Source organism: Strix uralensis, chromosome 2, assembly GCF_047716275.1.
Source record: "Strix uralensis isolate ZFMK-TIS-50842 chromosome 2, bStrUra1, whole genome shotgun sequence".
Classification (NCBI taxonomy): domain Eukaryota; kingdom Metazoa; phylum Chordata; class Aves; order Strigiformes; family Strigidae; genus Strix; species Strix uralensis.
Window position 1 is genome coordinate 45,892,639 of NC_133973.1, and position 23,111 is coordinate 45,915,749.

Below are 23,111 nucleotides of genomic sequence, written 5' to 3' on the forward strand. Positions count from 1 at the left end.
GTAAATGTTGTGGGCAAAGTGTCGATCAGAAGTTTAGTGGATCTTTGGTCTATAAATACCCAAAATATATTGCAAATGTAAGCCATGAGGAACTTATTCTCATCATGAAGTATTAGAAGTAGTAAACTTTAAATGGACAGATCACTGACAAGCATTCATTGTACTATTTCACATTTAAAGTCATAAATAAAAATTTTCATGTTTAAAAAGTATTTCAATCTAATGTCACACCGAGACCTTTTTGTGGTTTTCTGACACAATAATATATTTCTCCTTTCTCACAATTTTCTTGATCTTGTTTATTCTCCGAATGAAAGGACATAGAACTAGAAAACTGTGAGTAATGTTTCTAAAAACAGGATAGGAGCACATAAGTCATTGTCGTGCTTGAAAATTTGGTGTGCGTTAATGAACTGTGTAGGAGAAGCCATAGAACAGATTCTAAATCAATCAAATATGAAAAAACTCAAATCCCAACTTCTCTATAAGTGTTTTTTTCTGTTCTACATAATCTCATCTTTACCACAGTTTAAGGTGTGGATTTTTTTGAAAATTCAAGCAGAATCTTCTTTTTATTGAATTTGTAGCATTCCTTTAAAGCACAGTACTCTTGCCAGCTTTAATTCACTTAAATTGAGATTCCAAATCACTAGTATTTTATAAGGTTGGTTGTGAGCCTGGGAGATGTTTTTGGATAGTAATAAGGCTGTTTGTTTCTAAATAGTTTCTCTTTTGACTTGGTAGGATTGTTACCTACCAACTTTGAAAGAAAATCCCTTGTACAGCCCAAGTACATTGTTATAATCTATTGGTTCAAAAAGGAGAAAGTTAAAATGACACCTCAAAACTAATGTATACACAATGTCAGTATAGTTTCACTTAGTTAATGAAAACTTTGTTTCCAAGTCATATGTCAATTTTGTATTGTTATGGATGTAGTAACACTATTATATATGGATTTTCCTGTAATACTTTAGTGTCATTAGTCACAAACCATACGTAAGCAGTTATCTTTTGTATTACACTTTGGTCTTACTGTTCAATTCATTCTTTGGTTAATTGAAAGTTGTATTAAATGATTCAGTTAATAAGTTAACCACTCACTATCCAGTTTGTTACTCAGTTGGTACTATTAAAATGAGAATAAATATGTGCATTCTGAATTTTGGAAGAAATATGATCCAGATACAAATTGCAGCAAAATCAAAGTTTACCATGAATTAGCAACTGTAGTTCTTTCTGTTTTGTCTGTCAGGTTATGTTTAAGTATTATTTGTTGACATTCTTACAGGTTTTGTATTATCAGGCTTATAATTGCAGTTAGATGGAGACAGGGAAGAAGGGAAATAAAGAGATAATGTGTATAGATACCAGAAAACATTTTGATATGTAGTGTTGTTGCAATTATGTATACAAAATGTGTGCAGGCATATGTCTTCCAAAGTGACATATTGCAATAGTTATGTCACTTTTTCATTGTTAATTCACTTATGACGCATAAGGGTATTTATAAATGCAAAGCAGTTGTTTGAGGGAAATCACAGTTGAAGTGTGTTTCATGAAAAGTATAAATTTAGGAACTGGGAAGCCTGTAAAATTTTGTTTAGAAAAAGGAAAGGATGCCCGTTGTGAAAAATTAGTATTTCCCTGTTATGAACTAATGTTAATGTGTTCTACATTGCTTTAGCGCTCCTGCAGTCTATAAAATGGCATGATTAACATTTTCTGGAACAAAATGGAAACAAGGACAATTCTAATTTTTTAACAATAACAGCTATTCAAAATGCCTGTTATATGCTGGTTTACAAACTTAACAGAAAAAAACTAGACTGATTTATTTTATAAGTACTACCAGAAAAACAAGATTCCCAACAGCAGTGTCATTTTTTTGTGTCCTTGACTTGTGGTGTCAAGAGAAACCTTCCATGGTTTCCCACAGTGACTACTAGTGTTATCTGCATAGCTTAGGACCTGGATGCATCTTAGCACCTAAAACACTCACGTAATTCTGGGAGGTGGTCAAGGTCTTCAGAATTGGATTTGCTTTTCCCTTACAGAGATGTTTCTGTTTCAAATGCTGGACAGCCTTGGGAGCAATAGAAATGAAGAGAGAGATCATATGTATTAAATAGAATACATTTGCATTCTGACAGAGTACATCACTTGTAATATTAAAACAAAAAAAAACCCCTCAGTGAAAAATAGCGTAATTTCATTAGATTAAGTCATATTTGTTTATTTCACCTCATTTACAATTTTATAGAGAAAAATAGATAAAGGACACCTTTATTACATAAGGAGAGTTTGTAGGTGTAAAAATAAATGCCTTGCCTTTGCTTGAACGACCCTTGTGCAACACAGAGCAGGCAGCAGAAGATGGCCTTTTTCTAAAGCAAATTCCTAATTGAAGTTAGGCAAAAGAGGAAAGCTAGGTTGTCAGCTGTGGCAAAACTTGCTTTAAGTATCTGTGAGGCAGAGTGGAAAAGAGGTGGACTCTGCAGAGAAGGAAAATCATCAGACACTAAGTGAAACAGTTCAGCAGATTTTGCTTTAAGTTACATTGCTCTGCTGTTCATTACAAAGAGTTCAGCAAATCTCTTTGTAAGAAATGAAGACTGGGAGTGAATCATCTCCTCATATTCACTGCACAGTTAAAAATGAGGAAGGGAACAGCCTGTTTTATCCTCTGTTTTCCAGCGATGATGAACACTTGTTAATCCAGCACTACTGCCAAAGTCTGAACCAGGAGTCCCCCCTGAGCCAGCCCCGAAGCCCTGCCCAGATCCTGATTTCTCTGGAGAGTGAGGAAAGAGGGGAACTGGAGAGAATCCTCGCAGACCTGGAGGAGGAAAACAGGTGGGTCCAGCCGCCAGCTGTGCAGCCCTCAGGCATGTACTTCAGGTTGAAGCTGGAAGCTTTCTCTCTATAACGGTTGAGGCTGAAATCCTGTCATCATTAACTCATTCCCACTCCCAGTGCAGCAGTGAATCAGCACTGTTTCTTTCACTAAACCTCCAAAATGGCAAGCTTCAGCCATACGTGGGTCACCTAATACTCTAATACTCATGGTGCCACCTGTGACAGGCTCTGCTGACTGTGTTTCATAGTATTTCCTTCTGTGCTACTGTTTCCTTTATTTTCATGATAGTAGTGAGCTTCATACCTGTGTTACTTTATTTTGCTGTTAAGTGAGGGAAGATTACTGAGCCCCTTTCTGGAAGAGACAGGCAGAAGTTCTTGGAAAGTCAGGCTTTTCTCAAAAAGGTTGGTCATTGGGATACATGAGATTTTTAAATTCTCTCAATTCATTTGAATCCGTGAAATAATTGTACTGTACAGTTAGATGGAATTCACTTTGATAGCATTTTTAGGGATAAAGTGAATTATAAAGGTGCATTTTCTTCCAACAATTGAGTACTTTCATAGTGGTTAAAAGTTGGGTCATCTTTTCTTTCTATTTGTTTGGTGTTGCTTGTTGCCATTTCTTCAGCCTTTCAATACCAAGTGTCATTTACCACTTCTAATCTCAAGTTTAATTGAAGTTACCTTCATTAATCATAAAAAAAAACCCCAACTCAATTCTTGCAGCATCACAACACTGCAGTCCTCTTTCTATGGTACTCTGAAGTCTTGGGCCATCAGCACAGAAACTGGCAGATCTTGACCCTGGCAGATTTGCAATTGCAGCCATGAACTACTAAAATCAGACTCTAAAATAAACGTAATTTAGATCTAAAAAAAAATATTTTTGTTTGCATTCTGCTATCCTCAGCTTTTATGGTAGAGTCTATTGGCATTTTCATGATCTTTTTTCTTGCTTCTTTAAGAGCTAGGTACTTTTGTTTACATTGAGGGTTTAATGCAGTAATCATTTACCTTAGGCATGTCAAGAAAATAATGCAAGAGTTGGCAGTGTCATAGATCTTCTCTCCATGCATAAGTCTTTTTTGGATGGTACTAATCAATTACAGTGGCTCCATCACACACTTTTATCAGGAGAACATAGAGGATCAATAGGCATAAAGGATGTGTTTCAGACAGAAAACTGTGGTAAACAAAGCTCTTGCTCTCTAAACAGCAGTGAGATTTTGTTTGAAACAAACCCCAGACTTCCTACTACATAGTACATAAAGCCCAAGTACTTTCCAAAGTGGAGGAAAATCAGTATTTTGAAATAAGCCATCATACTTTGCATACAGGACCTCTGTAGTTAAGAAATACTGCATAGCTAGTACTGTACAGATAGTAAAATAGCTTAGTTTTCAGGGGAGGAATGTTAATTTTTTAGACAGCACTAGGAAGAAGAAAAAATATAATGCTTTTTTGTCTGTATAGAAAATAAGCTGTGCACCAGAAAGGAGGATGGCTTTTAAAGCAGCTTCGTTTTAGATTAGAAATATGAGATGCGAACGTTAGTATAACCTAGGGTTAGACAGCTAAATAGGCTAAACAATTCCTTTTGGGGGGTTATGCCTTAAATTTCAGTATGAGCTTTATTTAATATAACAACTACTGATGAGGAGGAGCATGTTAAAAGATTTCTGACAGGAATTACACCTTAAAAATACCTGTTTTGAAGTTTGCTAATCCTGGATTAAACAAGAGCTGTATATAATCTTGATTATAGCCTGTTGTTTTCTCATTTGTACTGTTCGAGGCTCAGTTAGGAATGGGATGCCACTGCAAGCAACCTCGCCTTTTGTGGATGCTTCAGGTCTCAGTACAGCAGGGACAAGGTCTGTTTCTGTAGGACAGCATGGAGGTCACACTGCTGTGATTTTCATTGATTATGACAAAATCATGACTTTTGTCTCTGCAAACTGCTATAAATAACTTGTACTTAAAATGTAAGGCGAATGCTCGAAAACGAGCAGGTTCTTGTTGTCCTGATAGTTTGTCACAGCCAGATAACTATGATTTTATGGAGGAAACACTGATTCCTGTGTAGAGAAATAAGCTGTTCAGACAGGGTCAGTCAGGAGCCATTCATATAACTTATCTACCTTTAAAAAACAGTCTTGTCCCTTTAGATTTCTGTTTTCTAGTCTTTCTCCTCCTTTGAGTTTGTGAAAACCTTTTTTGGCCATTGCCAAGGGTAATCAACAACCTGAGACCAATTCCTGAACTCGGTTCCAGTGGGTGAACACATATTCCTTCCCATGCTGATCCTAAAAATGTCCTCCAAGTAAAGGTTGTTTATTGCCGCAGCATAAAGACTCAGTGAATCTGTTGCTTGGAAATGAGCTGAACACAATGCAAAGCATGTTGTGACCTCTCGGTCCTCAGCCCCAGCCTTAAAGCACCTGAATTCTTTGATCTCCATTGTAAATACCTCGGGTCTTGTTGCTGGAACATGTCTCCTTGCTGGTGCTGAGCTGGATGTGGTGCTTACACCCAGGAAGGCAAGTGGCTGGGCAGCTACCGGTGTTAGATAAGTCATCCTTTCCTGCCTACGTCGACACAACTTTTCTTGCGTACACTTCTGATGATTTCTGACAATGAAGTTTTAGCTGTCTCTGCTCTGTCTTATATTATTTTACAGTTAGAGTCAGCGCATGCAGTCATTTCTCAGCAGCTCTTGGGAACGCTGCATCAAGTACCAACAAGAAGCAGTACTACGATATTCAAAACACTTCACTTGTCATTTCTCTTTTTCTTCCGTTCTCCACGGTTTCCTGCTTTTCAAAAAAGCCCTTCTCTTTTTTGCTTCATGTTTTGACTTTTCTTCATCTCTTTTGAGCGCTTTATTGAATTCTGACCTCCATTTGGTTTTCAGCTGCAGTTTCTGGTCTCCAAATATTTCCATCTTGACTTGTTACTTAAATGAAAAAGACTCTTTGAAATTGTAATTCTGAGGTTTTGCTTTTGGACAGTTTAAAAAGATCTGGTGCCTATTGGAATTCTTCTGAAATGTATTATCCAACTTATAAACTAACCTAGCTGTGACACAGGGTTTTTTTCAGTTCCAAGGACCTCTTGTTAGATATTCATTATTTATCTGCTAGCATTTTGAGACCTTGGTGGTTTTGTGGCTTGCAAATATGACTTCCTTAAATAATTTATGGCTAAAATTTGACAGTTAAATAATTTATATTTGCTAAAATGTGAGCATTTTAGAGAATATTTTCAATTGGTGAAAATGTTTCATTTGCGTATTAGGCCTTCAGACTCATGCTCAGTTTTACATCACGTGGAATATTGCGATACGACCATTTCTTATGTATTCAATAGACATAAAGTAATTTTGCTATGGAAGACACTATTACTATATTGCAATATAAGAGAAAAACCCAATTATAAAACTGTCCCAAAACCATTTTGAAATTTCCTTAAGAGTAAATATATTTCAGAAGCAGAGAAAACAGATATTTGGTGTCCATCTAAAGCAGTACATTGCATAGGTTATACTCTAGAATAGGTTATACTGACTAGGATGCACTGTACTAGCATTAAATAGAAAGCATACAGGTTTGCAGTGAGAGACTCAGAACTTTTTGCAAAGAGTTAAAATACTTTCCTGATATTTTAATGACTAAAGAAAGTGAACATTTCCTAATACTTTAGTTGAATCAATATCACTGACTTACTTCTGTAAAAGGGAGACTTCTCTTGCATTCTCTTGTTTTCCTCCCAGCTCTTAGCTGTCCTGTAACAAGAACGTGGTAAGTGAGATCTCTAGCCAGAGGTATTTGCCTTTCCTTTGCTTTCCTGACTTGCACTGGGAGTGCATTGGACTGTGTGCCGCTGGAGAAGCACCGATACCCCAAATCTCAAAGCTGCCCTGTTTCCGTGCAGCTATGGTATTCCTTCAGATCTGAAGACTGATGAATGGCCTTCTCAAATAAGTTCCTTCTGTGTAGTTGCCAGTGGCAAAAAAGTGATGCATTTCTAAACATGCTGTGGCTCCTTTTGGTATTTATTTTGGAACTGAAGAAGGGGAACTAGATTTTCTGAGTGTGAAGCATCATTAGTAAACGCTGGCACTCTAGGGAAGGACAGGGGTAGGTGGTTCAGTTACCAGCTCGCAGGGAGATGAAAAATAACAAAAATTCACAAATTCTCAATTGCCTCTGAGGGGACTACTCAGCAAATGGGATCCACCAGGATTTCCGTCACCAGGCAATTAATGCTGCCAGTGATAGATGTGATTAATAACTCATGAGCTCTTTACTATCCAGGTCTTTACAGTTGCATAAATCAAGGTTACATTGCATGCTTCCTCTGTTATTTTTCTTCATGAATGCTTCAAAGAGGTGCAAGCATAGTAAATGGGGTTTTCTTTGAATGTTTCTATTATTGAAGTAGAATATATTTTCCCAGTGATCAGAAGATCCAGCAGCTTTGTTTATTTGTGGCAAGAGGATGTAAAAGTCACCCAGCCTGAGTTATGGTGAAGGGAGGCCAGGTTTCCCAGTACTGCCTGTGCTTGCTCAGTTGCAGTCATTTAGAGAGGATTACGCTTTTATATCTCCCCTTTCTCTTATGTCCCATTTTATGCTGAAAATGTCAGAGCACACCTTTCCTTGCGACACAGAGGCTTTACACTGCAGGCTGTGGGCAGTGCCTTGGATGCTTGGCATGCAGGAGCAATCCTTTTTCACCACACAGCATAAAACTATTCCAGAGGTAGGAATAAGAGGCGATTGTTCTCTCTTCTAGGATATTCTTACAGCAGGTTTCAAGTTCTTTCTTTTTTAATTTTCAGGTTTTTTCCCCTATGTTAATACAGATCTTCATTCCTGTGTGCTTAGACCCCAATTATTATGATATTATTGATCGTCTGCACTCCGCATCACTCTTACGGCTCTGAAAGTGGTTGCTATGATGAATCATTGTTCTCTGGACTAAGGACTGTGTAGCTGGACTGAAAAGGTGCAGCTGGAAAACTCAGTGACACAGGTGCTCTGGGCAAACTCACCTGCGTCCTTCAAAATGACATTCCTTTGTTCCAACAATATTACTGTATTTAATTACAGAACTCACAAATTCAGACATATCTCTGCTTGGATAATGTGCAGTATCATTTACAATTATTTTTTTTTCTGTAGGCTTTCAGAAAGAGTGTTTAACTATTTTTTATCAGACATGAAGGCATTTTTATCTGTGTTACTCCCCAGTCCTCACTTGTTTTTCAATACTATAGTTACTGGAAGGACTTCTCTCTATTGGTAGTTGAGGCGATAATTGTAGATTTCTTTGTAGCAAGGTACCTGATTATGTTGTACGTATGACCAAGTGCATTTATTTAGTTTCCCGTAGGGTGATATCTTATCTTTTGCTTTACAGCACTTCAAACTTTTGAGTCTGCTGTTCGTAGGGTATTTCTTATATCGTACATCTGGGAAAGTCCTCATGGGGTAGTGATAGCCACTATGTACAGACTTTGTGAAAAACAAGCTTAATGATCAATCCTCTATAAACTTTAGTCTGCATTAAGACTGTGTGTGATACTGTTGTCCTGCTCATTCCTATTCCCTTTTGTATTTTTATTAATTATTCACCAGTATTCAGCGAGAAGTATCAGAAGACATTAAGTCATGTGGAAGGCAACACCCAGTATAGCCCTTCTTTCTTTTTTCCAGATAATTTTCATGGACTTGAAACTCTGATTTCATTAAAACAAAAAACTTTATTTGGAAAAAACCTCTCCATAGTCTTCCCTCTTTGAGTGGGTTTTAGAGAAAGAAATTTTGAATTTTGGAACAACCTGAAGTTAAGAATGATCAACCTCTTTTTTTTAACCTTTTAAAACTTCTGCAGAGGAGGGATTGTGTAGGTCAGACATCCCTTAGGGATCATGTTCTTGGCGGAGGTGGGGCAGGGGGGCACAGTCCTGGGTTAGGATGCATTCATCATGCAGCTGCTGAGAGGCAGAAGTATGTTTGAAAAATAGTCAGTAGGCTGTCTTTGTCCTTGGCATTGCTTTCTTATCCATGTGAAATGATGCATACTGCTTTAGTTCTTGTTCTGGCCGCAATAACATACCTTTAGAAGTGTTTCAGAGCTTAATAAAGTTTACTAGGAGGTTTCTGAGGTGCTATTAAGCCTTCAGACCAAACTGCCAGAGTGTATTGTAGTTTGCAGGCAGAACTGGCAGAAAGTGCCTGTTCTCACAACCTCAAATAAGAGCAAGTTGGAAAAAATAAAATCTGGGTCACTGCTTGTGATGAGTAAGCAGTTACCAGACCGTCGAGCCATTTTTCCCCGCTCTGGGAAGCTGTAAAGGAACATCACAGCAACAAAATCCCAGAGCAGTTTATTAGACCTCCCTTGCCTACAAAGTTTCTGTCAAAAGTTACTATTTTTGCTGGTTTGGACTGTGTTATCCCTAACAATGTTTCAGTTTCTTACCTTCTTTGCTCTTCCTGCTTGGTAGATTTTTTTCATGTGGACCACTACAGCTCATATTAATCTATGGAGTGTTTCACTGGAGTAGAACTGAAGTTTTACAGAATAAAAGAACAAGCTTAGCAGTGCCATTAAGATACAGTAGACTGCAGCACTCTAGACAGGGCAGGCCAAATGAAAGTGGAAATTATAGCCCTAAAAGCTAGTGCAATGCAGTTTAACAGATTGGCTCACTAGCTTGTCTTTTCCTCATCTTAGGTTAGTAATTATAGAGCTAGGCTGGAAATGCAGTTGCAGATATGAAGAGAGGAGAGTGATGTGATGACTGCCTGATGACTGCAGAGTTGCAAATGAACTCTTGAGTTCTGTGTTTTGTTCTTACTTTTTGTGTGGCCACCTTTCTGGCTTAGCTTTCTCATCTGTAAACAGATAGGCCAGCCAGGTGGCATCCGCTTTGATTCGTGTCTGTAAAGTGCTTTGATCACTCAAAGTCCTCTTTTAGCACTAATTATTCCTCGAGTGTATCCGTGTGTGGAAGCGAACAGGCAGTCCGACTTCTGCTAGGAAGGATAAAACACAGGAAGCCGAGGGAGGGCTGAGCCCAGGACAGACTGTACCCGGGCTTCGGGAAAGTGTCTGGAGCCCAGCCAGCCTTCTGCATAGTGCGCCCTGGGAGGGAATTGACTGTGAATTCTGGTGATACAGAGAGCCTTTAGGCAATGCTTGTATCACAGATCTCTATAATACCAGCTCTGCGTAGATCTGTGAGTTGTAAGCCTACACGCATGTAGACTCAGCAGAACGAAAGGCAGGTGGTACAGGTGACTCTGCCCCCCAGTAGCTGGATACATCACATCACACCACACGAGAGGAGGTGCCTTCTCCCTGCCCTGGCAGAGGATAGCCTGCACCGCCCTATTTGGCTTCATAAAGCTTTTACTTCCTTGTCACTTCTCAACAGAAACTTGCAAGCAGAGTATGACCGTTTGAAGCAACAGCATGACCACAAAGGACTGTCTCCACTGCCATCCCCACCGGAGATGATGCCAGTTTCTCCACAAAGCCCCCGGGATGCTGAGCTCATTGCAGAAGCCAAGCTGCTTCGCCAGCACAAGGGCCGTCTGGAGGCCAGGATGCAGATTCTGGAGGATCACAACAAACAGCTGGAGTCACAGCTGCACAGGCTGAGGCAGCTGCTGGAGCAGGTGAGTCCTCAGGCCTTTCTTCTAGAACTCTGCAGAGTACTTTTCCAAACAGGGTGTGAAGTGTTATCAATAAAAACAACATTCCAAGAAATCATAGCTGTAGAGGCTAGTCAGAGAAAAATATTAAATTGTTCTACAGGATGCAAGTGCGAAGGTGAAATCATGTTTTGGTGTTCTTATTTAGTCTTTTACTTTCTTTATTCAGAATTGCATGTATATATTTACTTAAAAACAGACATAATTGTGTGTATTCATGGAATAACTAAAGAATACAGAGATAAAGATTTGTGCAACTGTACTGAGCTGTTAATAACAACTTTTTTTCTTGAATTTTCAGCCGCAGGCAGATGCCAAGGTGAATGGTACAACACTATCATCTCCTTCTACCTCTTTGCAGAGGTCAGACAGCAGTCAGCCAATGCTTCTTCGTGTAGTTGGCAGCCAGACTTCAGAAACCATGGGTAAGATAAGAAAGTTCAGATTGTCATAAAAATTAGTTATAGTCCCATTTTCCAGCAAAAGAATCTATAAAGACAGAAAATACTCTTCTCTCCTATTTAGTTCAAATGAGAATGAAGTAGACATTTGCAGTGGTCTTCGATGTCATCTGGCTGTTTACACTTTACATCTTCATTATGGTTCAGGCTTTTCCTTTTGATTGTGATGCACAGTAGCATGAATATTTTGACTTTAAACACAAAGCTCAGCCAGGGCTTGACTTCTGAAAACAAATATCACTAAAAAGCTATTTTATTCAAACTGACTTTCAGCTGTTAAGCATGACATGGCTGATTTAAATGTACATAGTATTAATTATGGCTAAGAGATTAAGTGTATGATTAATCATCTCCATGTTAACTGATGTGATCTTATTTTTCATACTTCATGGCTCAATCAGTAGGATTGAGCTGTCACTCATGGACAGTGCTCATCTAGTGCCTTTTGTAACTATCACATTGGATGTCATAACGAACATCATACGAGTTGTGGGGTAAGGTTAAGTAATAATATTCTGTAGCTAGAGGCTGGAATTATTATTTTGGTGTTTTTAGTAACTGCTCTGTAGCATTTTCCTAATTTCCTATCTGTTATATAATTAGTAAGTATTTATTACCAAGTAGTAAGGATTTTCTGCTAGTAAAAAAGCAATCAACTGTTGCAGCATCTTTAAGCAAATGTGCTAAAATTACTTCAACGCGATAATATTTGACGTCTGATGATAATATTCAGCTTCATGCACAGAAATTTATTTAGTGTATATCAGACAGAGGCTTTGGGGGAGAGTGAGAGGCTTAAGTGAGAGCTTTTTTTTTTTCACTGCGGTTAGTGAAAGAGTCAGTGACAGTGAGAAATTGAATGGGAGGGGACATTCTGCTGTGCCTGAAGTGCCATCTTGGTGGGAGATGCAACTTGTTCGGCGGCTTTTTCTTCCGTCCCTAGCATAGGCAGTAACGTCAGTCTGTGCCACTATCAAACAAGATGGGTTCAGTACACCCTACAACAAAAAAAAATGAGAAATAAAATGTACTTTTAGGAATGCTTAAGTTAAATCCTGGGAGTGAGAGTACAATCACAGGTAGCAGCAGTTTCATTTTGATCTTTTTTTAATTGTATTACTAGTGAGTAAATATTTTACTATGTGTGGCACACACGGTGGAGTAATTTGCATCGGTCTTCTGAAGAAATGCCATGAATTTCATCACATAAAATATGCTAACTAAAATACACAAGAAAAGATAGGAAGACGGGGGTTCCCAGACATCTTATTAAAAGTCTTGTAGTTTCATATTTTATCCTTTAGTAGGACAACATACAATAATATACTTCTTTTCATTTGACTTGATATAAAATTATTCCCATTTAACTTCTGAGACTGGAATTAATTAATTAACAGATGTATTTTTAAAGCAAATATTTAGACATGAACTGTTTGGGTTTTTGTTTGTTTGATTGAGCCAGTATGTGGAAGGACAGTGAGATGTTGAATTGTTATCAGTATGATCATATTGAGACTCAGCAAAGCAACAGTGTTGGCAGCATGGAGCAGAGCTTATAAGAAGAATTACTAACCGAGCTAACAAACTGCAATTAATTGAGTTTGTTGAGTCTCCTTTCACACCAGAAAGCTTTGCTTGCTAGTCTGAGAGTTTTCTGAAGCACAACTTAAAATATTCTTAAATTGTGAAGGAAACCAGAGCGGTGTTGTAAATAATGGTCCCATGCAGCAAGCATGTGCCCAGTAATGAGGGAGTCATAATTTTTGAGAAAATACTGAGGATCTCTAGGTCTCTCAGGCAATGAGGTAATGTAGTGGTAGCTTTTATATAGTTTTCTTTTTGAAAGAAGACCTTAGGTTTTTTTTTCTTTGAATGTAGACCCACAGCACTTCTCTGTCTCTTGCTTTCTCAAGGAGAGATTACTGTAAAAGGTTTTCCACCAGCGTCGTTGTCCAGCCATTTGGTAAAAGCAGCAACCCACACAGATCCTAATTTACAAATAGAAGAGCTTATCCCTTGATAACCTGAAATACACCTGGGCAAGTGGAAAGGTTCTGCTTTTCTTCTCATAGAGTCCTAATGGGAAAGTCCTGATCTTTGGCCTTTCTCCCCCAGTAATGTAGCACCAGAGGAGGTTCTCTGAGGCATGTGAGCCAAGAGGCTGTTGCTGAACTTTAATTCATTTGCATACCACCAAAATATTTGAGACCCACCCAGTTCTCCAAGCCTCTTACAGAAACATGAATGGGGAAAACACTTTCGAGTAAAGAGAGGTAATTGAGGTCTGAAGGTGTCCTTACTTTTGTTGGGTTGCTTGGCTGATGTCGTATTTTGTCATTTATAAGGAAATGCTCAGAAAAATCATCCAAATGAGAAAAAATAAAAATAATGCATTTTAAATAAAAGATACAGCAGTCTTGAGGGTCTACACAGTTCAGTTGTATCAGTGCTTACCACGACATTTGGAAATTAGTACCCATCCTCAGTTCTTTTTGGCCACGATGGTAGAACTACTCCCTCTTCTTTCGATCTTTAGGGCCAGGTGGCTTTCTGCTGATAAGGTCCTCAGCCTGGGTTGAAGCAGCAAGGTCTTGCTCTGAGTTTTCACCTTGTCATCCTGCAGAGGCTGGAAGGACATTACTGATGCTGAGGCACTTCTATCACTGCAACACTTGTTGCAAAAATAACTCACTGTGTGAGTTGACTTGTGTGAACCCAGCACCAGTAGAAAGCTGAACAAACTGCAAGCAGTCTCAGCAGCTATTTTTAGACCATTAATGGAATAAAAGAAGCTGATACGAAAACCATCACTTATATGAATTAAGTGCTTCTTGCAGACACTTTACCCCACTTCTTGTGGGGGAAAAATTACTCTTGGTCAGTAATAACTCTTGTGAAACTCCTGGCCCTAAGGTGAGGCCAACACTAAGCCTAATAATAGGAAATATATACGGTCCTGAAGTGTTCCTTTAGCATCTCTTTTAGTAGGCTTTCCAGTAGCGTGGAGCACCTCAATGTTTAAAGAATGTAAATGCTAACAGAACGTCAGTTCATTACTCAAGTTGAATAGGACAAGACATGTTAGAATAAAGGGTCATTAGTCATTTTCAAAATAAGGATGTACCTCTCATTGTTATTACAGCAGGCAAAATTGCTTTTGTGTTTTAATAGGGATAAAAGAAATCTACTAAAAAAGGAGAATCTCACTCAAAGTATATCCTTTAGATATGTTCTTTTTTCAGATGCTTTATTTGTATTGGAGGCCAGGGTCTACAGTAAAATCAACATACGGATTTTAGTTATCTGAAACCATGACCAAAAAAACCCCAGTAAAAATAAAATGTATTGAATTTCCCATTAAGCTGCTGCCCTATAATCAGGTTATAGAAATTATTCAGTGGGAGAAATGTATTTCGCTTTATTAAACTGCTGCTAAACCCTTTTACAGTACAATTGAATGTTCTTGGAGCGCCAATCTGATGCAATTAAACTGTCAGAAATATTAATACTGATGCAGATGAGAATCTGGGTTTCTACTGATTTACGCAGCTAGGCAAAGCAGTGCTAACATGAATCCAGCACTATTAGAAAGCTGCTCAATAGCAGCACTCACAACAGCAATTTCTTTTTCCATTAATAGAATAAGAGAAGCTGAAACAACGAGTGTCATGTGTAGAACTAAATGTTCCTAGCAGACATTTTACCCCACTTCTTTTACAAGAGTAGATTGTTTCTTAAATCCCTTTTTACGAATTAAAGTCTGTGTTGTTTAAAATTCATTGTTTAATTTCACTTAGATCCTTAAAAAGAAACATAATAGTCCACAAAATTCACCTTTAAAATTTTGATTGTATACTAAGCAGAAAATGTTTTTATGTGAACAGCCTTAGCTTCATGAAGGACATAGGCAATAGCAAGCTGTTAGCAGATGGTTTTATAATGGCTCTCATGCAGTGGTGTGGATTTGCCTTCCAGGTGAGGATGAGCTGCTCAGCCCTCCCCAGGACACAAGCACAGGTTTGGAGGAAGTGATGGAGCAGCTGAACAACTCCTTCCCCAGCTCCAGAGGTGAGCGCTGCTGCCCACGGCAGATGAGAGGAAAGCAGATAAAAGCGCTTTCTGTTCCTTGATGTTTTCAGGGGGTTGTGTTTTGGTTTCAGGTTTTTTGCTGTTCTTTGTTTTTGTTTTAACAATAACTGTAGAGAAACTTGTCTTATTTAGAGTGATGAAGCAGCCTGCTACTCCTTTACCTTAAACTACCTCCACAGGTAGCCCTCACTAGATATGTGGATGAAAAATGTCTGTCTGAGACTTTTCCTGAGTATTTTCTTCTCTTCCCTTTTGCCACATTCCTTTTCTCACAGCTTCTCTCCTTTTCAGTCAGTCCCCTTGCTGATTTATTTTTAATATGTCCTAGCACATTTTTCTTCTATCCTTACCTTTCTCCAAGAAGAATCTGGTTTGAAATAATATTAAACTTCTGAGTCAAAGTTCTCAACCTTGTAGCACTTGGGTCCAGAGTGGTGGAGGAAGAACACGTGGGCTGCTTGTTTGTGCAGCGTAGGCTGCGCTTGTGCGTACAGCCACAGCATTTCTCTCAGGGTTTCCGTTTTGCTCATTCCTGTTGTTTGCTAAAGATAAGCATTTGTATTACTGGGATTTATTTGTCCAACCTTTTTTCATTTAAGAAGGTCTTTTCTGAGTGCAGAGAAAATACTCTGCTGCCAAGAAACATGGCTTGGATTCCTAGCAGGAGATGGGAAGTTTGGGATATTACCTGTTGCTGTGAAAGAAGGCTCAGACATAACCTCTTGGCAAAAGAAACTCCCAGTGTCTATTGACAGCCTGTTAAGTGGATTTCAGTAGGGGCATAGACTTACTGCAGGGCCTCTTGCACAGGTTTCACACATCACCCAGAGGTTCTTCTTTAGTAGATAAATGTGTTAACCATCATGCTAGACTTTCAGTGAAGTCAAGTTTTCTCCATCATTTGATTTCAAAGCAAATTCAGCCCTCACCAGGTAACATCTGTGAGCAGTATAAACTGCATAAGATCTTATGCTATAGATCAAAAGATGGAATTGTTTAAAAAGATATTATTGAAGAAAAATCTAATAAAATATATTAACTACGTTCATCTCCACCTCAACATTATATGAAAAAGTCGTATGTCCAGCCCTCATTTTGCCTACATATTAATGATCTGAGACCAGATGAAAAATCTTGCAAATACTGATATGTAGATAAAAATGGACTTATTTTTAAGGTTGCTGTGTACACAAGGTGGCAACAGACAGTGCTTTCTTATCGGTGACCATAATTTGTGTAAATATGTTGCATTTAGGAGATCTTGCATAATCGTATGTGTCTAGATGTAGATACCCTATGTGTTAAAATAGTCACCAAATATGGTATCTAATTTGTAATCATAGCTGATGACACTGACAGTGTTTCATCTTAAAAACAAGCTTAGTTTTAAGTAAAATAGGAACAATTAATGAAACAACAGTTAATGAGATATTTGAAATACAGAAATTCATAAATAGGTAGAGATCACTCTATTATATATCACTTCCTACTGACTGAGAATACAAAAGTTTTTTAATTTTATTTTACTAGTGAAAAATACATAGCTTCATGAATCAAACTGACAGAATATAAAGTTAAGTGGGGAAAAACAAAAATATTTGAAATTGGTAACATCAGTTAATATTTTAATTCTGTAAGTTAAGCTATAACTTTAATTCCTGGGATGCAAAATGTGGTCATTTAAATACAGAGAAAGAATGTATTCCCTTATTTTGTTTCCCCATTCAGTAACTATGTTAAACATGTAGTATGTAATCACAAGCATCCCTAAAAGAGATTGCAGCTTATATACTTTCCTAACTGACTAGCAGCCATACAGGACAAAAATACTCTCTAGTTGTGTGGAGGGCTGTGGGTGAGGAGGAGGCACAGTCTTTGTTTGACATGTCTTCTGTCCTCCTCAGGCAGGCCGTGAGAGGAGCTTGTGGTGCAGCAGCCAGGAGCAGGCACAGGCCCTGAGGCAGAGTCAAGCTTCCCACGGGACTTTTCTTCTGGGCCTGACCAAGGCACTGTCGGGCTGAGCCAGGATCTGCCCTTTCCTCTCTCTTTGTTACACAAAAAGATTAGTCCAGCTGTGAGAAAAAGTCATTCGCATTTTGGAGAATTGTACCAGGTTTTGGCTAAAGATATTAGGACCTCCATTAGGTTTCTCTGTTCTTCATGTATCTTTTGATGCATTCGCACGAATGCCGTGTTTGGATAATTGCTTTTGGTTGAGGAATAGGAATGGTCAGGACCCCTGTGAGAAATAGTTTGTCCTACAACCAGTGCAAATGGATTTCCATTCACTGGTTGATATAGAAGGCTAGTGACATTGTCAATTTTACTGAGATCTCATGCAAACTTCAGTTGTTGTTTTCTTCTACTCCCTTTTTAACAATTAAATGATATTCAACTGATACCTGCATAAACAAAGCTTACATCCACAACTAATTTGCCACAGCCTCATGGAGGCCTTTATTGTGAGATGAAAGATGCTGTAGTCAGTCAGTTTCCACAGGCATCAGGGATATGACTTACGATTTACAAGACTGCAGGACAGAGAAAAGGAAGCACCGTTGACTGGTCTCAATAAACCACTGAATCAGGGGCCTTTTTGCTGTTGAGGTGCAAATCTGTATCTCAGGTTTCTTATCTATAGTAAAAGATCAAAGTGTAATTGCAAAAGAGTGAAAGCAGTTTGGCAAAGCAGCCCGAGAAGAGGGCACAGTCTAAGGATTCAGACATGGTGCAAGTAATATTTTATTTCTTTGTGTTACAGGTTGCATTGAATCTCAAGCTATTTGTATGTATTCAGGAAACAGAACAATAAGCCAAAACAAGCGCTGAGCACAGACCTATAACAAATACATTTCCTTATATTAATTCTAACTAAGTAGAATTATAACATTGTCAAATGCAAGGAACTCAGTCACCACAGTCTGGCATTCAGGAGTGTGTTGTGATACAGGAGCTTATGAAATATTATTTTAAAGGTGAATTCAAACTACTTGGATAAAGTGGCACCATGTGTGATGCATACTATCTTTAGGAATTAAAACTAGAAGGAAAATGGATTAAATGCCCAAGATTGACTAGTGCTAGAAGTACCTTTGTTTATTTCTATACTAATGCTGCAGAAGAAGTCCGCTATGATATTCATAGACCATGCAATTCCAGAAGAGCTGCAGAGAACACAGGGCACTCATGAAAACCTACCTAGATTGAAAGCAAGAATAACGAAATCAAGGAAGGGACAACCATCCATACAAATAGCCTGAAATTTATACATGGAATCAATGAGGAAATCTAGGGATGTATTAAAAGGTCTGAGAAGTTACTGGCAGGACATTAAATGTGGGTTTCCTTTGTGGCCTGTAAAAATAAACATGTTAAATTTCAAACTAAATGTCCAGCTCCAGCATGTCACAGCATAGGGAGTGATATGCCTTTTGAATCAGGGACATAATTCTGGGTATCCTGTTGCCATTAGGATAATGGTAACTTGGAGGAGCACAGAACAATATCACAAGAATGAACTGGACTCTGAAGGCTTTGGTTCATTAGAAAAGTTCAGAGCTGAATAAGCAGCGAAGAGAGAAAAGGACTGAATAATTGTGCTTGGGTGCACAGATGTATAGTTGAACATCACAGGATACAAATTAAAACCAAAATATTTAGTCTAAATTAAGATTTGCTCTGACTGGGAAATAGTTTTCTAAAGCAAGTAGTAGCTCTTACTTTGGACTTCTGAAACAAAGCAGTAAAATGTAGTAGTAATTAATTGTCACTGACCTGGTGATAGATTTTGTTGATTGTGATATTTTCCAGGCTTTTGCTGCATAGAGTTGTTTTTAGAAGGGCATCAAGGCTTCATAGCATCATTCTGAATGTATTTTAGAGAAGCATGTTTTAAACAAGTCATGTCATAGACCTTCATAAGCAGATCTCAGATGCAACAACTGTTGCTGAGTTACTGTATACCTTTTATAGGGATTTTTCTTTTTTCAGTTTAACCTTGTGGCAGTTCTTGGCATTTCCTAAGGAGCAGAGGGCCTCCATGTTCTTTGTACAGCTGACTGTTGGTGCCAAAAGCTGTTTCATTTCTGGAGAGGGAAATTCTGCTGAATACCTGATGATTGCTGTCCTTAAGGAATTTTTCTTTCTTTTTAATCTACAGGGTTTCCCATCCATTCCTCTTTTACTTTGCTGCTCCCAGCAAATTCACAACTGCTGCAGCTGCTTGAAACAGCTGCTGTGCTAACTCAAAACAGATGTCAAAGCCAGAGGTCTGACATGTAGTGGAAATCTACCATTAAATACCACCTCAGTGGTTTATTTGACCCTGCTTGATAATGGGCCACAGAGGAAAAGATTTTTCACGCTGTATTTGTGCCCAAGCTACTAAATCTCCAGGGAACTGGTTCACAGTTAGAAAGTAAGATTGTCAGGCCAGTATTTTTAAAGCCAAATCCATCTCTCCTTCAGCACTGAGGACAAACAAGTTGCACTGCTTCAGGTGGATCTCATGGTGGACCAGGCAGTGTTTTGTGGTTATGGTTTTGTGGCAAATGCTTTCTATGAATGAAGCTCAGAGGGGAATTTAGGGGCAGAAGTTCTTGAGCTAACTGAAGTTGGGGAGAGAGCTTCCCAGACTTTCACTGCAGAGCCCTTGCTGGTGGATAATGAGGAAGTGGGAGCCAAGAAGTGATTAGAAATGAAACCTAATGGCTTAAAAGAGCTAAGAGGCCATGACATCACTTAAAAACATTTGGAGAGGGATCAGTATCACTGTTATTATTTAACATAGTATTGCTTAATACAGATGTTGTCTCGTGCAGTGAAATTACAAGACCCCACAGCAATAAATAAATGAAACTAAGAATAGCACCATATTTTTACAAGTTTTGTTTTATTTTTATCTCAGTCACATAAAAACGTACCAGACACATTCTCTCATCTTACTCTTGCGTCAGCCAGGCTCTGTCATGAATGGGACTAATGTCCTAAGTGGAACTAGCAACTTTTAGCACTGCAACTAATACAGTTTCTCTGACAGCAAAACGTCTTACAATGCTGACTTCTATTTTCACACTTTACTGAATTAGTGGGAGAGTACCCTAAAGTTATTATACTGTGGGGTATTCTGGAAATAGTCTTCCAAATGAGCTACACTGGCCCCTTCTGGACTGTATTCCCTTCTCTGTGCCGTGGTCCTGCATGCCACATCAGTGAGCCCAGATGACTGAGATCCTTTATCACTCCCCTGTGGCACAACAGTAATGAAGTGGCTGAGCTTCTCTGCAGATTTCTGCTGGGATAGTGATGGGGGAGGCTAGATCTTTCATGGTTTATAATGCTCAGTTCTGATGTAGACTGAGAATATGTTAATGAATTTAACAAAATGTCAAGCAACTTTTTTTAAGAAAAAAAGCTGTTTGCAGGTCCAGATCTCTTCCCTCTGCAGCCTGTCCCTCGCCAGAGTTCAGTGAGAGGGGCAGTGCAGTAGATGCTTTGTGCTCTCTGCTTTGATCTAAATCTGCATAGATGCATGAAGTTTTTATTAGTGCCTCTGCTTTCGGTTTGGATTTGGTCACTCTCTGTGTACCTTTGCTTGTGATGTAATATCATGCAGAGTTTCAAGAAAGACAAAGAAAGACAGACTCTTCTATTTTGTAAGGGCAGGAAATCTTGATTTGAGCAGAGATAATAGATAATTAGGCACCCATGGATTGTGTATCAGTATTTTGATACCTTGTAGAATACAGATTTTGAGAACTGCAGCAATACAGACAATCTTCTTCCTCTGCAATTTATGCTAAACCATACTCCTTGCCTGAAAACTTAGAGACACACATTCATTCATATACAAAGAAGAAAATAAAGTAAAATCCATTAAACCCTTTTTAATCTTCCTCCAAAAGAACTTTGTTGTTACTGTAGTAGTGCTACTCTTTGTTGCTTTTAACAAATTCTGAGGCTGGTTACTCACCACAGACTTTCCTCACCAGCTGTTTTGTGCAGCGCAGAGCTATCCCAGTTACCTTGAAATACATTTATTTTCAAGCAGAATCCAGTCTGTCTCATGTAGATATTTAAATTAGACACTGCGTAGCTGCAATTTTAGATGCTTGTGCAGACAGGTAGGCATTTCTTAAGACCTGCAAAAGCATTCAGTATTTTGCATGTTGGCAGTTCCTTCTCTCCTCTTGACCCAAGCCAAACCGTCTTCTGCTGGATCTCATTCATGCCCCAGGACTCTTGCACACCATGCTGCAGTTTCTGGGGGCCTTAGGTAGAATGCCTACTCATCTAAACCTTGGGGCTCTTCCTCAGAAGACCAAAGCATGCAATGGATTTTATGTATCTTCATTTTCAAGGATTTTCTGTTACACGATTTATATTGGTGAGAGGTTCTCATCTTCCCTCCTGGGAGGCATTTTTTAGAGGATTCATGGCTCCTGATAAAAGCCCCAGGAGAGTTCCTAGGCTGTGTAAGTGCCCACGTAAGTCTGAGGGAGTTAGGCAGTCCTGCGAAGTGAAGTCCTGAGAACTGAAGCAACACCTCTCCTGTCCGTCAGGCTCACTCTGGTACCTCTGTAGACCAGCAGCACATGTGGTATAGTCAAGGCTCCCCTTAGGAGCAGAATAAAAACACATATACAGAGGATGACTTCAAAGCTATTATTATAATTTCTAATAGTAAGTATGCTATTAGGGAGAGGGAGAGGGGTAGGCAGGGAATAAAACTTCCTCTGTCGTGTAAATCGTACCCTTTGCTGTCCAGGCCCTTCAGAGGTTGCCCCAGCCGTTTCCGTTGCCTGGAGTTTGCAGCTGAGCAGTGGCTCGGACCTGTGGTGGTCAGTGATGCCATTCACTCCCTCCACCCTCTCCTCCTCTCCTTTGCCACCTCTGCTCAGCTTTGCTCTGTTGCTGACCCTTGTTCTGCTCCTTGTGAAATACCTGCAAAGCTATTTATTGTCTTCCTTCCCTTCTCCTGCAGGCTGCTGTACCTAGAAAAAAACTGGGCAGCAATTAGGTTACTGTTATGCTGACCGGTGTGTTCTCCTATCTCTATCTGTCTCTCTCCCCATTGTCCCATACGTCATTTACAATTACATTGTTTACAGCAGCTCTGGGGCAAAGATCATCCTCCTTGAACAGCATCTACTGCAGTGACTTTCTCGCCTAAGGCTACATACAAAGTCTGGCCATACTGGTGCTTGCAGTAGTGTACCCGTGACAGTGGGATGCTGCTTCAGGAGGCAGCAAACATCTTATTGTCACTGGCTGTGTGATGGGAAGGGGGGTGGGGGAGTGTTTCTGCTGTTGATTGACACCTAGCTTTCTTTTCTTAAAAACAAGTGTGCTATGATAAGTGTTTGGGAAGAATCGGTGTGATCAAAGTATGACTTCCATGAAGGCTTGTCAGGAACATCTTTTCAGCTAAACCCATTAATGACTCCTCTGTTTTGGCAGTACAACTTGAAAGTGATGAGATACTTTCCCTTTTTTCCACTTTTACTTGATTATTTTTTTTCCCTTTCTCCCTCTGCACCCTCAGTTTTACCATGCTTGCAGATCAGCTTGTTGGAAACACCTTTTGGAATATGTTTATCTTGAATGTGAGCATGTTATATTCCAGTGTACAGCTCTAGGTGTGAAATGTGTGTGTGTGTGTACACTTATGTGTATCTATGAATGTATACCTGTATATATGTATGTAGGCCGTAATAAAATGTAAAGTGTCTGGGTTACTTTGATGTTGGGGAAACAGAATTTTACCACTAATACGGATTAGTAGAAGTACTCAAACTGAGGAAATTTGGATGCTCAGAAAGTGAATTCAGATCTTCTCTGCAATTCTTATCCTCAACTGAAAGGTCTGTAAGTTGGTTTTAGTAGTTTTCTCAAGTGTTTTTGCTAGGTTAAAACCAAACCTCTGATTACAGAACTGTTCTTGAATATATCGGCTCAGAATCATCAGTGGATT

The 23,111-nt window shown here is 39.0% G+C and overlaps 1 protein-coding gene across 14 annotated transcripts in view; it reads left to right on the forward strand.

Annotated features, from left to right (window-relative positions):
- The window catches only part of DMD (dystrophin), a 1,145,544-nt gene that overhangs the window by 1,113,428 nt on the left and 9,005 nt on the right, over positions 1 to 23,111 (forward strand). For all 14 annotated transcript variants that reach the window (XM_074858566.1, XM_074858564.1, XM_074858568.1 and 11 more), the window contains 4 exons: positions 2,698 to 2,856; positions 10,310 to 10,553; positions 10,891 to 11,014; positions 15,026 to 15,118. In XM_074858566.1, the coding sequence (XP_074714667.1) occupies positions 2,698 to 2,856; positions 10,310 to 10,553; positions 10,891 to 11,014; positions 15,026 to 15,118 (620 nt within the window). The remainder of the gene's footprint in view (positions 1 to 2,697; positions 2,857 to 10,309; positions 10,554 to 10,890; positions 11,015 to 15,025; positions 15,119 to 23,111) is intronic.